Source organism: Syngnathus typhle, linkage group LG9, assembly GCF_033458585.1.
Source record: "Syngnathus typhle isolate RoL2023-S1 ecotype Sweden linkage group LG9, RoL_Styp_1.0, whole genome shotgun sequence".
Lineage (NCBI taxonomy): Eukaryota > Metazoa > Chordata > Actinopteri > Syngnathiformes > Syngnathidae > Syngnathus > Syngnathus typhle.
Genome location: NC_083746.1, coordinates 8465127 through 8480715, shown reverse-complemented (window position 1 = coordinate 8480715; position 15589 = coordinate 8465127). Strand labels below are relative to the sequence as shown.

Below are 15589 nucleotides of genomic sequence, written 5' to 3'. Positions count from 1 at the left end.
TGTCACTTTTGTAGCTACTAGTTTCCGATAAAGGACTGCTATAAACTACTGTGCACTAACAGTAGTAACAGCACTACTAGGCCCAATCGCATGTACTAGTAGCTTTTTACTGGACCACTTTGACATACTAGTTGGACCAACTGCATGTAACCAGTGAGTCCAAACTATATCTGACAACTGCATGCTACTAGTAAAACTAGTTACCATGTTCACTAGTAATAGTCTGAGCACGGACATATGTCAACTAGCGCATATTTCTGTCTCACTAGTTCAGTGCTTCTCAATTATTTTCTGTTACGCCCCCCCCCTAGCAAGAAGAAAACTATTCGCGCCCCCCCTTCCCCACCGTGACTATCCTAACTTGTCTTGTAAGTCGTAAAATGTTGCACTGTCGCAAACGTCACAGAAGTAACAATGAGAGCGCCACTGCCCCCTGCTGTGAAGATTCGCAATTACACTTTATTCTAGTACTGCCAAAAAAAAAGCCTGTTCCCCAGGGTCACACGCGCCCCCCCAGGAATAGCACCGCGCCCCCCAAGGGGGGCGCGCCCCACTATTTGAGAAGCACTGCACTAGTTGCACATAGCTCTCCTCTTGTGTTCAGATATGTCATATACTAGTCATAAAAAAACATAACCAGTAAAACATTCTCCTTGTGAGCCTGAATTGTCTTACTAGTGAGTATAAAGCACATACTACTAGCGCGTGGATCTCAAGGCTAATGATTAAATCTGCAAACGGCCTTTCATCAAACTCGCCATGTGTTCTAGAAGCAGACTGTTCTAACATTGTCAGTGTCCTCCATGCTTTCATGCAAGTGACTGTCTCACTGCTCTTGTCATCGCTGGGCAGACATGTTTTATGTGTATGAACTTTGACCTATAGGACCCTTTGTGCCAGGCATTCCCATGGGGGTACTTCTCCTTCCTCTAGCGCTTGACTGTCCGCATTGTTAACGCATTCGCAAGTGGGACACAACATGGCATTCCATTACTGGCACGTGCAGCAAAGAATCTCATTGGTTAATATTCTCAGCCAGTCTTGTCATGACGTGACATGCATGTTTTGAACAAAAATACACATTTAAACTCATTCAACATAATTATTCATCAGTGGGTATTAAGTACTATGTGTTGGCCAAATGGTCTTACATCATTTCAGGATGTTAATTGTGTGGAAGATTGCAATTCCAATTGTTGGCTCGCCACCATAGTCGTGTCAATGCTTGAGCGTGTAATAAGAAGATCCAACAAACCAACACCCTGTAGCAATAGCGATTGAAAATTAAACCTTTGAGGTTTTTCAAACTATCGTTATGCAATTCTGAGCCTATAGCTGTATTTTCAATGCTGCAACATCTAGCCAAGGTGTTTTTTTTTTCTGAAAACTATAAAAGAGCCTTTTGTGCAAAAGTCAGTAAAGTTGATTTAATTAAAAGTCTACGAATCCTCTGCAGTGAAGTAAATACCGTATATTATTCTTTCAAATGATCTTCAATAGCGAGCTTGCGACAAGGTCATAATCACACAAAGAAAGATGTACTTTGGAATCAGACACATTCAAACAAATTCATGGTCAAGTTGTATTCACTAAATCATGTTTTTTTTCTGATGGCTCCTCGAGTTCAAACTACATGATTATCTACGTACAAACACTTAAATGCTTGCAAAATGTGGTTTACAATTTTTTTTTGTTGGCCCTACTGTACGTTACTTTTGACCCCGGGTCGAATCTTTTTATTTTGGCTTCCTTGTCAGGCGTTCCCATTGCAAATCAGTGAAACGTGAAATCAAATACAGTATAGGCGATATTTGCAGTTCAACAAGATTGACTAGGGCCTATACCGTAAAGAAACCTGATCTAGTTGTTTGAGAGTTGAACCCAAATGAGATATTATGTTTCTCCGAGATTGCTGGAATGGCTGATGAGGAACTCCAGTCCAGCATGCATTGAAGAATCTGCACCTGCAGCGCGTATGCACGGTCAGATTTAATTAGAACCATTTTCTTTTATTTTAAGCCTCCGTTATATTCTGTTTTCATTTTTCTGTCGTTTTAGTTTGTACGTATTTATTTTTGAAGGGATTAACCGCTGCTTTGTTTCCTATTCCTTTGTTTCAGTAAAGGGACCCGGCAGAAAGTTAAGTCTGCCAACAGATCTTAAGACCGATCTTGGTACGGTAGGCGAAAGCCAGCAGTTTTCACGTGTCTTCCTTTGAGTCATTCGGTTTCTACTTTTGTCGTGTTTTCTAGGCTTTTGTGTTGCTTTTTTCTTATTTTCACGTGATTTTCACTCTCTCCTGTTTAAGCTGACGGCCTGACGTGTTTGCCCATTTTCTTCCCATTGGTGTCCTATGATTTCATTTAAATCTTCTATATTCATTTCTTCTACATTTTGCAAGTGTTTATAAAGGTGACTTGTAATCCATAATTCTTATTTCAACATGAAGCTTTCTATCACATTATCTTGACTGGTCCATCCCCGCTTGTTTTTTGCAATCTCTCTTCCATCGACAGCGTTGCTCGACAGTGAATGGAACACGTGCTGGCTGGATCATTTTCTTCTTTAACAGCATTGCAGCAACTTGAACGTTTTCACTATACATGTCTAACTGCATCTACATTGTTGTGGGTTCCCTTTTGCTCTGCCTCTGTCGTACACCACATGCTGTCTCTCCTAAATACTTCTGCTTCTAAAGCTACACAAGTGCCTCTGTGTTTTTCCTCTGTAATAACCTTTTATTTTCTTACAGCGAACTTTAATTTTAAAGTCAAATGCAAAAGAGACTCTATTTCAGTTTATATTTGAGTTTATCGGGAAAGTGTGTTCAAATTTTCATCATGTAATACATATTAACAGTAAATAGTCATTCATTTTCTTTTATGGAAATAACAACCGTGGTAGATTATATTTTGAGTGACATAAAAATATTTTCTGAGTTTGTGCATGTGGGTGAATGATGTCGTACACTTCAGGATGCTCTTGACTATTCTGTCAATTGAATGTTAATTATCCATGTCTTGAAGCAGTTGCGGCAAAACAGGGTGCTGTATTTGCTTTTAGCCAGCAGAGGTACTGTTGATTCAAAGTCGATAGTTTTTTTGTGTGCGACAAAGAAAATGACATCAGCTACGTGAAGCTGGCTACAAGCACAAAGAACAGCAATATAATCCATCCATCAGATCAATGAAAATACTTTTTTCCCTTTAAATTGATTATGAGTTCCCCATTGCCAGGCCTAATAGTGACTAACACTTAAAGGTCAACAAATTAGCACAGTTTTAATTACAACCATGCTTTATGACATTTCACAGAGGCTAATTAAAACGAGGATTGATTTATTTATCGATCGACTATGTTGCATTTATTTGACTAATTGATGTCACATGTTTCAGAGACTGAACTGTTATTTACATGCACACAGTCAGCGTATTTTAATGATGCTGAGCACCAAAGATCCTGGGCGGAATGAGGTTTGACTCAGAACTAAATATTTTGCACACGCATACAGCACACGTCACACACACACACATCACACACAGTTTCGCTAGACATAAATTAAGGTTGTGACAAGCACCACACGGCCCTGAGGGAGGCTGTGTGAAGCTGCAATGCCAGTAAGTAACATGGAGGTCGAAGATTTAATTTCAGACGCAATGCTGTCACACGTAACAATAGCCAGGCCTCAAAACTGATCATGGAAAAAAATATATACTCCTAAAACTAAAATAAGCATGAAACAAGGCTGTTTTGTCATACTGGTTAAAAAAAATAAGCCTCACGTGTAATCCCTCTTTCTTCTTCCTGCTCATTCTTAACTCCCCTCCCAACCTGTCTCTCTTAACAGCACTACAATATCCTTTTAACACTGCTTGCTCCTCTCACGCCGTGAAATTTTCTGAATATCCGTCATCACAAGTCATGTTTTGTAAGAGGAAGCGCAACTGAATTTCAATCCCATCATAGAGTTGAGAGCCCTTTCTTTAGCCATTTAAATTGCAACATCTCATCTCATCTTCCCTCATGATACTTTGTGACTTATGTAGACGGATATTGAGGTAGCAGACAAAAATTGGAATGTGACCTTATTTCCTTCCTAACGCTTTGCCGTTATTACAGATCATGTCAATGGACATTGCACTAGCCCCACCTCCCAGCCCTGCTCGGCGGGGAAGCCTCGCGTCCCGATGGGTCCCGAGGGGCCACGGCTTGCCCGCAGAGGCCCTGGCCGACCGCCATTCCGCAAGGCCCAGTCTGCTGCTTGCATGGAGATCTCTTTGCCTGTGTCCCACACTGAAGGTGTGTGCTTGTCTTCCCGATTGCCTCCCTTTAACCTCTCTAACGTCTCTTCCCTCCGAAAAGTGCATGCTATCCTCTCACCCTGGCAGAATCTGTTTAAAAGAGCACGCTAATGCGAGTTTGCAAGCTTTTTCAATTATTCCGCTTATGTTGAAGTTGCATTCAAATATTTTCGGCAATCGATTCAATGTTGATTTCTTACATTGTTTGGGGCAACTTACTTTAAGTTGTTGATATATAATGTAGTGTACATACATTCAAAACAAGTAAACAAAGCAAATGCCTTCCAACTTTGACGTTGTAAAGTATTTGTTAAAAATATAATTAAGCCAAAAATATACATATTTTTGCAACTTGCATTAGCGTCATAAACCAAAATAACAAGTAAATGGAGGAATGCAAGAAATGACTCCTTGCATTGTGTTGCTTGTACCAACCAACTTACAGGCTTGAAATAATTGTGCTAAACAAAAAGTCTTTCTTCTTTTTCTTTCGTTCATCAAACACTAATGTGAAGAAAATTAGCTACAGGCAAAGTTTTGCTAAATTTGAGGTTGTTAGAAATCAATTTTGGAGTTTCTCACTCTAAAAGGTAATCAAGCGTTCTTGCTTTCCCCCTCAGTCACGTCAGTCATTGCTTAATAATGCAAGAACACTAAATGTTATGTTGAAACAACAAATCAGGAAAATAACAAATACAAATATATACTATATATATATATGTTTATATAAAAATGTACATACTATATACACACACTAAATATTTTTTTAAAAATTGTTGCAAACACCTCTTTAAATTTTCTGCATGTTCCTGAGGCAAATTACATACATGAAGTTAGACATTGTTTGACAAACAAATTAAATAAATAATCATATTCTTTTCATATTCTTTTATATTTGATAAAAGTCGCAGTGTGTGCCTGGCCACATTTGAAAAAGCCTCCTATAGCGTGCTCACATAAAAGAGATGAATAGAAGGACGTCAAATTTGATTTGCACCCTGGCATTTTGACATTTTCCTCTTTCCCCTGTTGTATTCACGCAATGACTTTGATTCGTGGCATCTTTGAATGAAGTGACCCAGCAGGTTATTTACCAGTGTGCATACACACACACACACACACGCAGACACACGCACACACACGAGTGTGTACATGAGTGTGTACTCGTGTGCATGCTCATGTTTATCCTATTTGTGTTTCAGTCTTGCAATGTACATTATTTCGTATTGCTAAAAAACAAATTGGAAAATGAAGCTCTGAATGTTACAATTCAGACATTTACCTGGGTAATTTGAACAGACATTTGTATCAACACCAAAGCCACCTCCAGGATACCTGATGTTTTCTTTCTGTATGATTAATTCCACTGCACAGCACCTCTAGTTAGATCCTCTTTAAGTAACGTTCCAGGGAATAATATCATGAAAGCAAATCTGTCTTACTGGTGATTGTAGCATTGTGTGACTTTTCCAGATGGTGGAAATGGAAATAAGCAAAGGCTATAAGGCTAATCGCAGGTTGGTGACAGACTATTAAATGTCACTGATATGAGGTTCATGATAGTGATTGAATTGCAACTGTGGAACGACCAACTGAGAATTGAAATGTCTCTTCTGGTTTGGTTTGGTTTGGTTTGGTTGGATTGGAAGAAGAAGCATTGAGTTTTATCACTGTTGAGTTTCCAACAGTCGGCTAACCAGGATTTGATTTCCTATGGAAAGAGAGATAGTCGGGGTGAGTGTCACCTGAGTAGCAGTTTAATTTTATGTTAAATTTACATAAACTATTGCCAAGGAAAACTAAGTAGAGTAAGAACAGAAGTGGTCCTAGAATAATATCTTGAGGAACCCCACAAGTGACAAAAAGTGACATTTGATAGATTTGAGTTGAACGAACAGAAAGATATGATTTAAATCACTTGTAGACATTTCCTGTGATAGCAGCAAATATCAATGGACACTCAATTTTATGGCAAATTGTGTCCAATTGTGCACTCAGCGCTTCAGTCAGCTCTTTAACAGGATAAGTACAGATTATTGTTTCAGTGTACAACAATAACCTAAAAAAAAGTGGAAAGATCCATAAAATTAGTGTTCTGCTTGCCCGTATCAGTTTTAGGAATAAACTGTGTCATGTTTACAAAAGTATAATCCCCAGTGTGCACCAATCCTAAATGTGTGTCGTTAGAAGAAAACAACATGCAAAATGAAGCCTCCCCTGTCCTCCCCCGTATGTTGCGTGGTGAACAGATGCTTTTCAGATGAGGCCATTACACGTGCGCTCATCTACAGTATTAACCACATTTGGCGGTGTTGTTTATTTGTCACGCTTCCTTACCACAGTGAAGAGCCAGCAGGATCACTGCAGTAATTGAAGGTCAACAAGCAGTGGTAGAGAGGAGGCTGATGTTAATGAGGCCTGCATGGCAGGTGAAAAGACAGAGGAGAGGAAATGGCAAGGAAGCTGCACTCGATGGATCTCTTCCATACCTTTGGTGTCTCTATTAGATTTATGGAGAAAGGATGGTAAAGATCTTTAGGCACAAATTGTGACTTTGAGTGTCTTTAGTCTTTGACCGTGTTCCGATCCTCCAGTTGCCACTTTCTTTTTCTTCTTTCCGCACCATTACATTACAGTAAACATTGTGTGAGTGATAAACACTTCAAGGCCATAACCAAAATTAAAAAAGATTTCTTAGAATGCTAACACCACATCACAAGCTAGTTCACCGCACACGGTTCATATTTCCTCGAAGCATCGTATGTTCCCATCTTACCGAGGACTATTTGTACAGTGCACATTTTACTAAAACTCGAGCCGGTTACTGAAGTATTTTTAAAAATTGATCGCAGTGGGTTCATGTGACTCAGTGACTATTGGACCAGATGCTGAAAAGCTTTTAAACCACCATCACCCACACACATTTATGACTGCATGATATAGAAATGAAAGTGGGGTGAGGGTTACTCGGTCTTGCGCTCTCTCTCTCTCTCTCTCTCTCTCTCTCTCTCTCTCTCTCTCTCTCTCTCTCTCTCTCTCTCTCTCTCTCTCTCTCTCTCTCGCTCTGTCATGTATTGCATTGAAAAATTAAACCGTGGAGAATTTAAACGAGAAAGAAAAATGTTTGAGGTGGATGTAGATTTTCTCAAGGTGACTCTCTGTGATTCTGCAAGTTGGCTTGGTGCACGTTGCGCTTTCTCACATACTCAGATTGTTGTCTCCTCCTACCCAAGGCTGACCTAGCCAGTAGCTCTAGTTCCCTTTAAGGGCCTGCCCGAGGGTCCCTGTATCCTGTCAAGGTACCACTGTGCCTGACTTTTACAAGCCAGTGCCCCACTGGCTGTGTCACACAGAGTAAAGGAGAAAAAAAAAAACACCCAAGATACACATGACAAGCCCAGACAACTACCCTCCAAGCTCACTGTGAAAAAAGTTGTTTTCTCTTTGGCTCATATACAGCAGTGTTGTCATGATACCAAAATTGGATTTGAATTTCAAAATATATCATCAGCGGCATTGTAGAAGCTCTCTGCATTGTGTTGAGGACTTATGAGATGTATATTTGATACAAAATTGTGGTTGTCATGCAACAGTCTTGTATAGAGGCTGAATGTGCATGCGTTGTAGCACTACGTTTGTATTAGATCTCATTAGATGCATAGAAATGGTGCTGAAATGGTGTCCAGAGAGTGAGGTCACTAGCATTAAGTCTCACTCTTCTGTTGACTGTGTATATTTCAAGAAGTCCCTCCAAACTCAGCTGCAATCTTTTCTTTCTTTCCTTTTTGTCGTTCTCTGGCACAACTGTGCATCTGTTTGTCTTATGTTTCTTGACTGGACGGCTGCGATTGTTTGTACTATGTTGCGTCCGTGTGCGTGTGTTTGTTTTGTTGGGGCGTCGGGATGGGTGGGCTGCTTTGTCTTCTGGGCTTTATGTTGTGGGGGATCGGTTAGGTTATGCATCCAGGAGGGCAATGCTCCAGCAGTTACACGGAGTCACAATGTACTCTCACGACGAACACCACACCACCACCCCCTACTCCTGGAGTGACAGAGGTAAGGGGACGCATCGGCTGCTTATTGATGACAACGTCAGTCCTTCTTTTCGTTAGTACGTCTGATCCATGTGCCTTAAAATGCTTCCTGTCCTGAGGCGGAATGCGGGTGATGCTATCGTTCTTGAATGTGTTTTGCAAGGATACTTGGCAAGAAGCCACTGTGCGGTATATCTCCACACACTCCTTTCATGGTCTATTTTAGCCCGTGCACACGTTTCTCATATCACCTAGAATAGATGCTGAGAAATTTCTCAAAATCATTTTGAACCTGATATGTGTCCACTCGGCTTTGCGCCATCTGTAGTTGTTGTTACATAAACTCGGCACTCACTCACTCACTAGGGCGGTGCTGCACGGTGCCTGGTTCTAAATAATTCACCAGTGCTGTAATACAGAAATACTTTTATGATGGATGGGTGAATGTGTGTGTGTGTGTGTGTGTGTGTGCGTGCTCAGAAAGATTCACTCTGTGCTCTCTGTTTTGTGTGCGAGTGACCACTGTTCTTTGTATTTTTGTGTATCTGAGTCTTCGGTGGTTATGCTCTTTTTAAATTCATCGCTGATTAATCGGTAATTGGAATTTTCTTTCTGCCAAATATCGGAATCACCAAGGAGCTTAGACCGTTTTCACCTCCTGTTTCCTTTCACCTGGATTCTACTCTCAACTGCTCCACCCAAATAGTAACAAAAATGTTCATAACAGTGGCACAAAAACACGAAAGTAATGTCGAGTAGTATTTTCAATTTTTGTTTCTATGCCGGTCTATAAACCGGTCCGTGATGCAAAAAGATTGGAGGTTGCTGTGGCATACTGAAATCGATTAACCAATTTTGACTCAACTTTCATGTCATAGTATAGCCATTCAACCCCTTATGTGTGAGTGTGTGCGTGTGTTTCAACTATCCTGTCTCGACACTGACATTTCATTGCTTTATGTGGCAATATGGCGGAAAGCTGTCATACGTAGATCTTCAAAATGTCTCCTTACACCTCTTACCCAGTCTCCTAAATGTTTCCTCTGAATTTCCTGTCTTCATATTTTGTTTTTTTAATACCCACCATATTGTTCTTCTCTTCTGCGTTTATTACTGTCATTAATCCAGCCGTCTACACTGCTGTTCTCTCACTAAATCTCCCTCTTTTTAATCATCTCATGCTTCTCCCCTCTTGCATCGGTGTCTGTGTTTTTGTCTCTCCGGTGGCCGCCGCCGATGCAGAGAGTCGTGAAAACTCCTTCAGCCGCTCACGTAGCTCCAGTGTCTCCAGCATCGATCGAGACACCAAAGAGGCAATCACCACACTTCAGTTTGGGGAGTCTTTTGGACGAAAGAGCGACACTTTGCCCACACCGTGTCTGTGGGTTGGTACCAGCCTTGGCATGATCTTGCTCATTCCCATGTCCATCCCCACTGACCAGGAGGAGAGGATGGAGGAACAAGTTACCATTGGTCCCTGTGGTAAGTTCAGATGAGAAATCTAACGTTTCTGGAGTGAAAAAAACATTCCAGTATAAGAGTGAAAAAGACTCTCCTGGCTTCAAAAATTTTTGATTTTTTTGTTTTGACGTCTATATTTTCTGTTTGTATATTGGCCTGGTGTCCCAATACTTTTGTCCCAGAGAATCCTTATTATCATAGACAACAACAATTGTTTGCATAGAGTCGTCTTAATCATGCAAAGTCCACTCCGTTGTTGTTCTGTGACATCTCAATCTCATTCTAGTGGGAACCATTTGAAGTTGCCAATTTAAAGACCCACAACGGGATTTTTAAAAACACATTTTACAACAGGAACGAGGCGGAAGAAAGCCTCTTACGAAAGGTCACTCGCTTAAGCGTGGCTACACTTGATATGTTTTCAGTCTGACGTGTTTTGTGGTTAGTTGATAATGTCACACAAACTGAAATGTCATCGTACTTCAGGATCCTCCGGTGCTATAATTGGGAGTCTATTTGTGTCTTAACAATCACACCATTTTTTTTCCCCCTTCAATTTGCCCTTTGAGGTCATTGTTGATATAAATGAAAACAACAACAGAGGGTCACAATTTTGGAGGTTATTTAAGAAATGCGGTCATACGGGAAATGCACTTTTATATTCAGTACAAATCTCTCGCTGTAGTCTTTTTAGCGACATCTCAAAAGTTTGAAAACAAATGTTTTGCTTGAAATAAAGATTATTTTTGCCTTCCCTCTGATGCTTCTGCCAAACACCCTTAGGTGCAGTTCTGATGCTAAAGGGCTCTGTGTTGCGCTTTGGCTTCTTGGACTGCATGGGTGCACTCATCCAAAGCCCCTACGAAGTTTGGCGTGATGTCAACGCCCCAGAAGACCCCGACCGACCACGAAAGCGCAAGCTGGTGCATTTCTCGCCCTCCTCCTCCCAGGATACCTGCGGAGAAGGACATCTGGCCATCGTATGCTCCGAGAGGCAAGCCAAAGTGTTCTTGATGCCCTCACAGTCTTGCCTCTTCGTCCACAACATCACAGAGTCGTCGTTCGTCCTCCGGGCTGACGTGGTGTCAGTGTGTAATAGTGTGTGCCTCGCCTGCTTCTGCGCCAACGGACACGTCATGACCCTCAGGTATGACTTTGAAAAGAGCTACACTATGTTTTCCGAGTACATGACACACTATTGAGAGTTGTTCTGAAAATACATTCAGACTTTCTCCACAATGGAATCATTTCTTGCAAACGGGATAGCGTTATATAAGAAGCGCAACATTATTTTCGATGTAAAAGCATACGCAGTGACAGGAGCCACTTCCTTGCTTACTAATTGCCTTCTATTGTTGTCATTGCCCACAGTTTGCCCAGTCTAAGACCGCTGATGGATGTTAATTACCTGCCTCTGACAGACATGCGCATTGCGAGAACCTTTTGCTTCACCAACGGGGGTCAGGCACTTTATCTCAGTTCCCCGACAGAGATCCAGAGAATTACATACAGCCAGGAGATGTATGACAATCTGCAGGTGTGTGGAAGCATATCACAATAGATTTAATTTGACATCCACGTATGTGCCAATCAATGTATTACTCGACTGTTCTATTTGTTTCTGAGGAGCCTAACAGGCTATGATGTATTTTACTGGTCCATCCAATGTGGCCCAGAGAGTTTATAATGTCAACATTACAACATGACCTATGGCTTTCTGGTTTTAGGGAACATGATAGAGGTCAGAAAAGAATGAGCTTGTGGGGATATTGCTTCTCACTGGACCACTGGTGAGCCTGAGGGTGTTTGAAAAAGGCACTGAGGCGGACAGTAAAGCTTCTCCCTCAGGCAGAGTGACGTCAAGCTCTATGACTGGCTGCCTGCTTCTGGCTCAAACAAATTCTTGAGCTATGTTGTGAGAGTGGCTTGGCTCAGAGATTTTCTAATCTTCTCAGGCTGCTTGTCAGCTGAAAGGGAGAGAAAGTGGATTCTTGTGGGTCCATATAGCTGTTTTTGTGATGGTCGAAAATCTTAGACTGTAGTATTGAGTGTACTGTAGTTGGGCCAGTTGACGTTAAAGACCCTGTTAAAGAATTCAGAGATTTCTTTGTAAATACATTGAACGTATTTAAATATATTTTTTTGTAATTGAAATAAATCCTGAAAACATGCAAAATATGAGAACTATAAAGTAATTGTTAGGGTTACATACATATATGTAAATATACTACATCATTTACATATACATGCAAATACATACACACAGCAGTGACAAAGCTGGCAAAGGCTATGTTAAAGGGGATGGTGCAACACTGCCACCTTAAGGCAAACAAATTGAATCTAATCTGTCAAGGAAATGTTAATAATGTAGAATCTAGGATGTAAAAAATAATCTTGTCAAAGATAGTGACAATAGCATGATGTTGGATGCAGATACTGCATTTTCTTAAATAGAGTTTAATCATATTTTCCCGTCACCTTTTTCGGTGGTGAAAGGTAAAACTCTTTATACCGATGACAACACACGAAACAATTGTGATGCCTGGTTATAAATATATTTTTACCACCGTGCTATAGTGTTTCTAACAGCCTTGTCATCACTTGTAGGAAATGCTGGGAGAGCTGTTTACGCCAACAGAAACACCAGAGGCCCAGAATAGAGGCTTCCTGAAGGGCTTCTTCGGAGGGAATGCTCACACATTTGACCGAGAGGAGCTCTGTGTGTATTCCTGCTCTTTTCTCTTATATTTATCCTTTTAATCGTCCACCTTTATAAATCCCTGATCTTATTTGGCCCACAGTTGGTGAGGCAGCAGCAGGTAAGGCTTCTCGGAGTTTGGCCCAGCACATCCCTGGCCAGGGAGGGGTGGAGGGAATGAAGGTGGCAGCTAGTGGGGCAGTTGGTGAGCTGGCCAGGGCCCGCATCGCGCTGGACGAAAGAGGCCAGAGGCTCGGCGAGCTGGAAGAAAGAACTGCACTCATGATGACCAGTGCAGAATGTTTCTCCAAGCATGCTCATGAGGTAAAACCCAGGACACTGAAATCACATACGGTACTTTAGAAAGCAACAAATAGTGACATGTTGTAACTTCTTTTTACAGCTCATGTTAAAGTGCAAGGACAAGAAGTGGTACCAGTTGTAATTACGAGAGCCAAGTGAGGTTGACTGATGGATTTCTGAGGGCGCATTGTGCCGGGGCGCAGGAAGTTTAACTCTGCGGATGAGCGATAATAAGTGAGGTTGAAGACTTTCTCTTAATGGCTTCTGAGTCAAATGTGTAACATTGTCACACAGTAAGAGGACAGGAGAGGTCCTCATTTGATTGTTTGCTGAGAAAGATGGCGAGAAACAGGATGGTAGCATTTGGAGGACCGTGTGTGTGCGTGTGCGTGTGCGTACGTGTGTGAGTGCGTGTTCTGTCTGGGTTTGGACCTCATTGTATAGATAGATACACAACAATTACGATATCAACATGACATGCATGAAACAAAAAGGAATGACTATCAAACTGCCATATTAAAAAGCAGCATGCTTACTTTAATGCTACTTTGACAGGAGATTCAATTATTATTATTTTTTATTTCATAATATAGCCAACTACAGAAACTATGAAAAACTTTCTATTTTTTGAAATATTGACAAAAATCTATATATAAAAACAAATGTATACCTGCATTGCTATTAAGCCAAAACTTGTGTTCTTTTCCCTTTCCTCGTTTTCCTTTTGACTTTTATTTCCCGCAAAGATTTCCTGACACACTTCAAACGCACATAGTTATCTTTCTCTTCACATACTAAAATATAACACTAAAACTTTGTTCATAGCAAGTACTCTTGGCTGCAGTATAGTGCAACCATCAACGGATTTTGCTACTGCACCATTAAATCACGTTTACTTTTGGGCTGCTGCTACTTTCAAATACAATAAACGACAAGGCTGTATTCCACTCCCTAACTACCAATCAGGATTCACAAAAGAATCGTTTCAGATGTATGCAAAGGCTTGGAGAACATACCATATGTTTATATCAACCTATATATAGATATACGTATTATTCACGTGCCATAAAAAAATATCAGTCCAATCAGTGTAAAGTTACAAAGAGCTAATAAGTAATGGCGGTGAGAGGTCAATGGTTGCTAAAGGGGAATTTAATGGAGTCCAAAAAAAAGTGTTTTCCTGAGTACAATAACACTCACGAGACTTACATTTATGTTGTTGATTCACCGTTTGGGTCACCATTTGCGAGATGTGCAGGTTTAGTGTGAAATTATGATGTGCGTATGTGCAACAACAAGTGCTACACTTTTAAAAAAAAAAAAGCGATAAACCATGCGCTCAGTCTCTTCCAAAGCAATTAAAAAGGACTACTATCCTGTCATCTTCCCCCACTTCAGTTGTTACAAGTTGTGACTTGTGTATATTCAGGATTTTAATGAACCTGCGTGTTCATAACAGTGATTGTTGCTGTCTGTGTGATGGCAGTGCAAAGAGGAGTTGGCCTTCACCACCCATTCAACCAACTTCCTCGTGAGTTGTTTATCGGTAAATGGTTCCACACAAAAAAAATACAGTATTTTTTCCAGTACTATCCAGATGTGAGTCAGTGAACATGTTCATGTGTAAAACAGCAGCAATTTCAACTAAAGACAACTGTGTTACTTTATTTCATTCAATATTGTTCTTGATATGGTATCCTCTTGTCGCAGTCCTATATTTGATGGTGACCGCCTCTTAAATGAAAGGCTCTTGTATGTTTAAAAACAACAAATGTTTCATGATACATGGTGGTGTATCATATTGTGATTGTGTTGTACATGTCAGTGCTACGCGACACAGGCCAGCGACATCGAATAGAGAGGATCTTTTGTACCTGTGTATTTGTCTGTATTCTAAAACAATCTGGAAAAAAAATCTCTTACACATTAGGCCTTTATGCCCTCGAGCATAGACAGAAATTAATCACTGCGCCTTGATTAGGTTATCACTCCTGCATTGAGGTGCACAAACACACATGCAAAGTGCAGCGAAAATGTACCGCTGTAATGTCTCTTTGCTTTATTAGATATGAAACCTGCTCGCCAGACAACTGAGACTCATTTTCACCAATCAAATTAAATAGATGAGCCCCACGCATTTTATAAATTACCTTTCTTTTGGCACATATGAGACCGCTTGCAAAAACATTTCTTTTCAACACAGTCTGAAAGGCAGGAAAAAAAGGTATGAAGAAAAAAAGGGATCTCAACTGACAGGGTGTTTTATTTAAATATTCTTTTGTTTTATATATTATATGTACTTTTCACTATTGGGTGAGACAAACAAAATATGATACAGATGGGGTATTTTTCTCTATATATGTTGTACCTGTCACTGCTGGTACTGTCTAAACCACTGAAACGGTGTTGTTCTTCACGGTAATATTCTTGGAAGAAGAAAAAGCATTTCTCAAGTTTTCTCGATGATGGCAGCAAAGTTTGTCTTATTTAAATGGATTCTACCACTTTTTCTTCTTAATATTATATTAGTGTAATAGAAATTACTTGACTAAAAGAGCTGAACATATGTTGACGCAGAAGCAAACTGACAATAAACATGGATTGATGTACTTTGTTGAGAGCTGTATTGATTATTGGTGCAATTTTTGTGTAAAATTTGCTGCCAAACAGCGTTTGAATATTTCAGGATGACATCATGAGACGAGTCAGTTCCGTATTGACACGCAATCCAGCGTCTCATTGGCAGAGTGCTGACCAATTGAAAAGCAGTCTCCTCCTGGCTCCTCCCACTC

At 40.6% G+C, this 15589-nt stretch overlaps 1 protein-coding gene across 1 annotated transcript; it reads left to right on the top strand.

Moving 5' to 3' along the window:
- Nucleotides 1–7976: 7976 nt before the first annotated feature.
- Nucleotides 7977–15406, top strand: LOC133160157 (syntaxin-binding protein 5-like). The gene is made up of 7 exons (XM_061287768.1): nt 7977–8357; nt 9578–9817; nt 10580–10943; nt 11168–11333; nt 12404–12515; nt 12598–12818; nt 12898–15406. The coding sequence occupies exons 1-7, from the start codon at nt 8276–8278 to the stop codon at nt 12937–12939; spliced, it is 1227 nt and encodes a 408-aa protein (XP_061143752.1). The 5' UTR covers nt 7977–8275; the 3' UTR covers nt 12940–15406.
- The last annotated feature ends 183 nt before the right edge of the window (nt 15407–15589 follow it).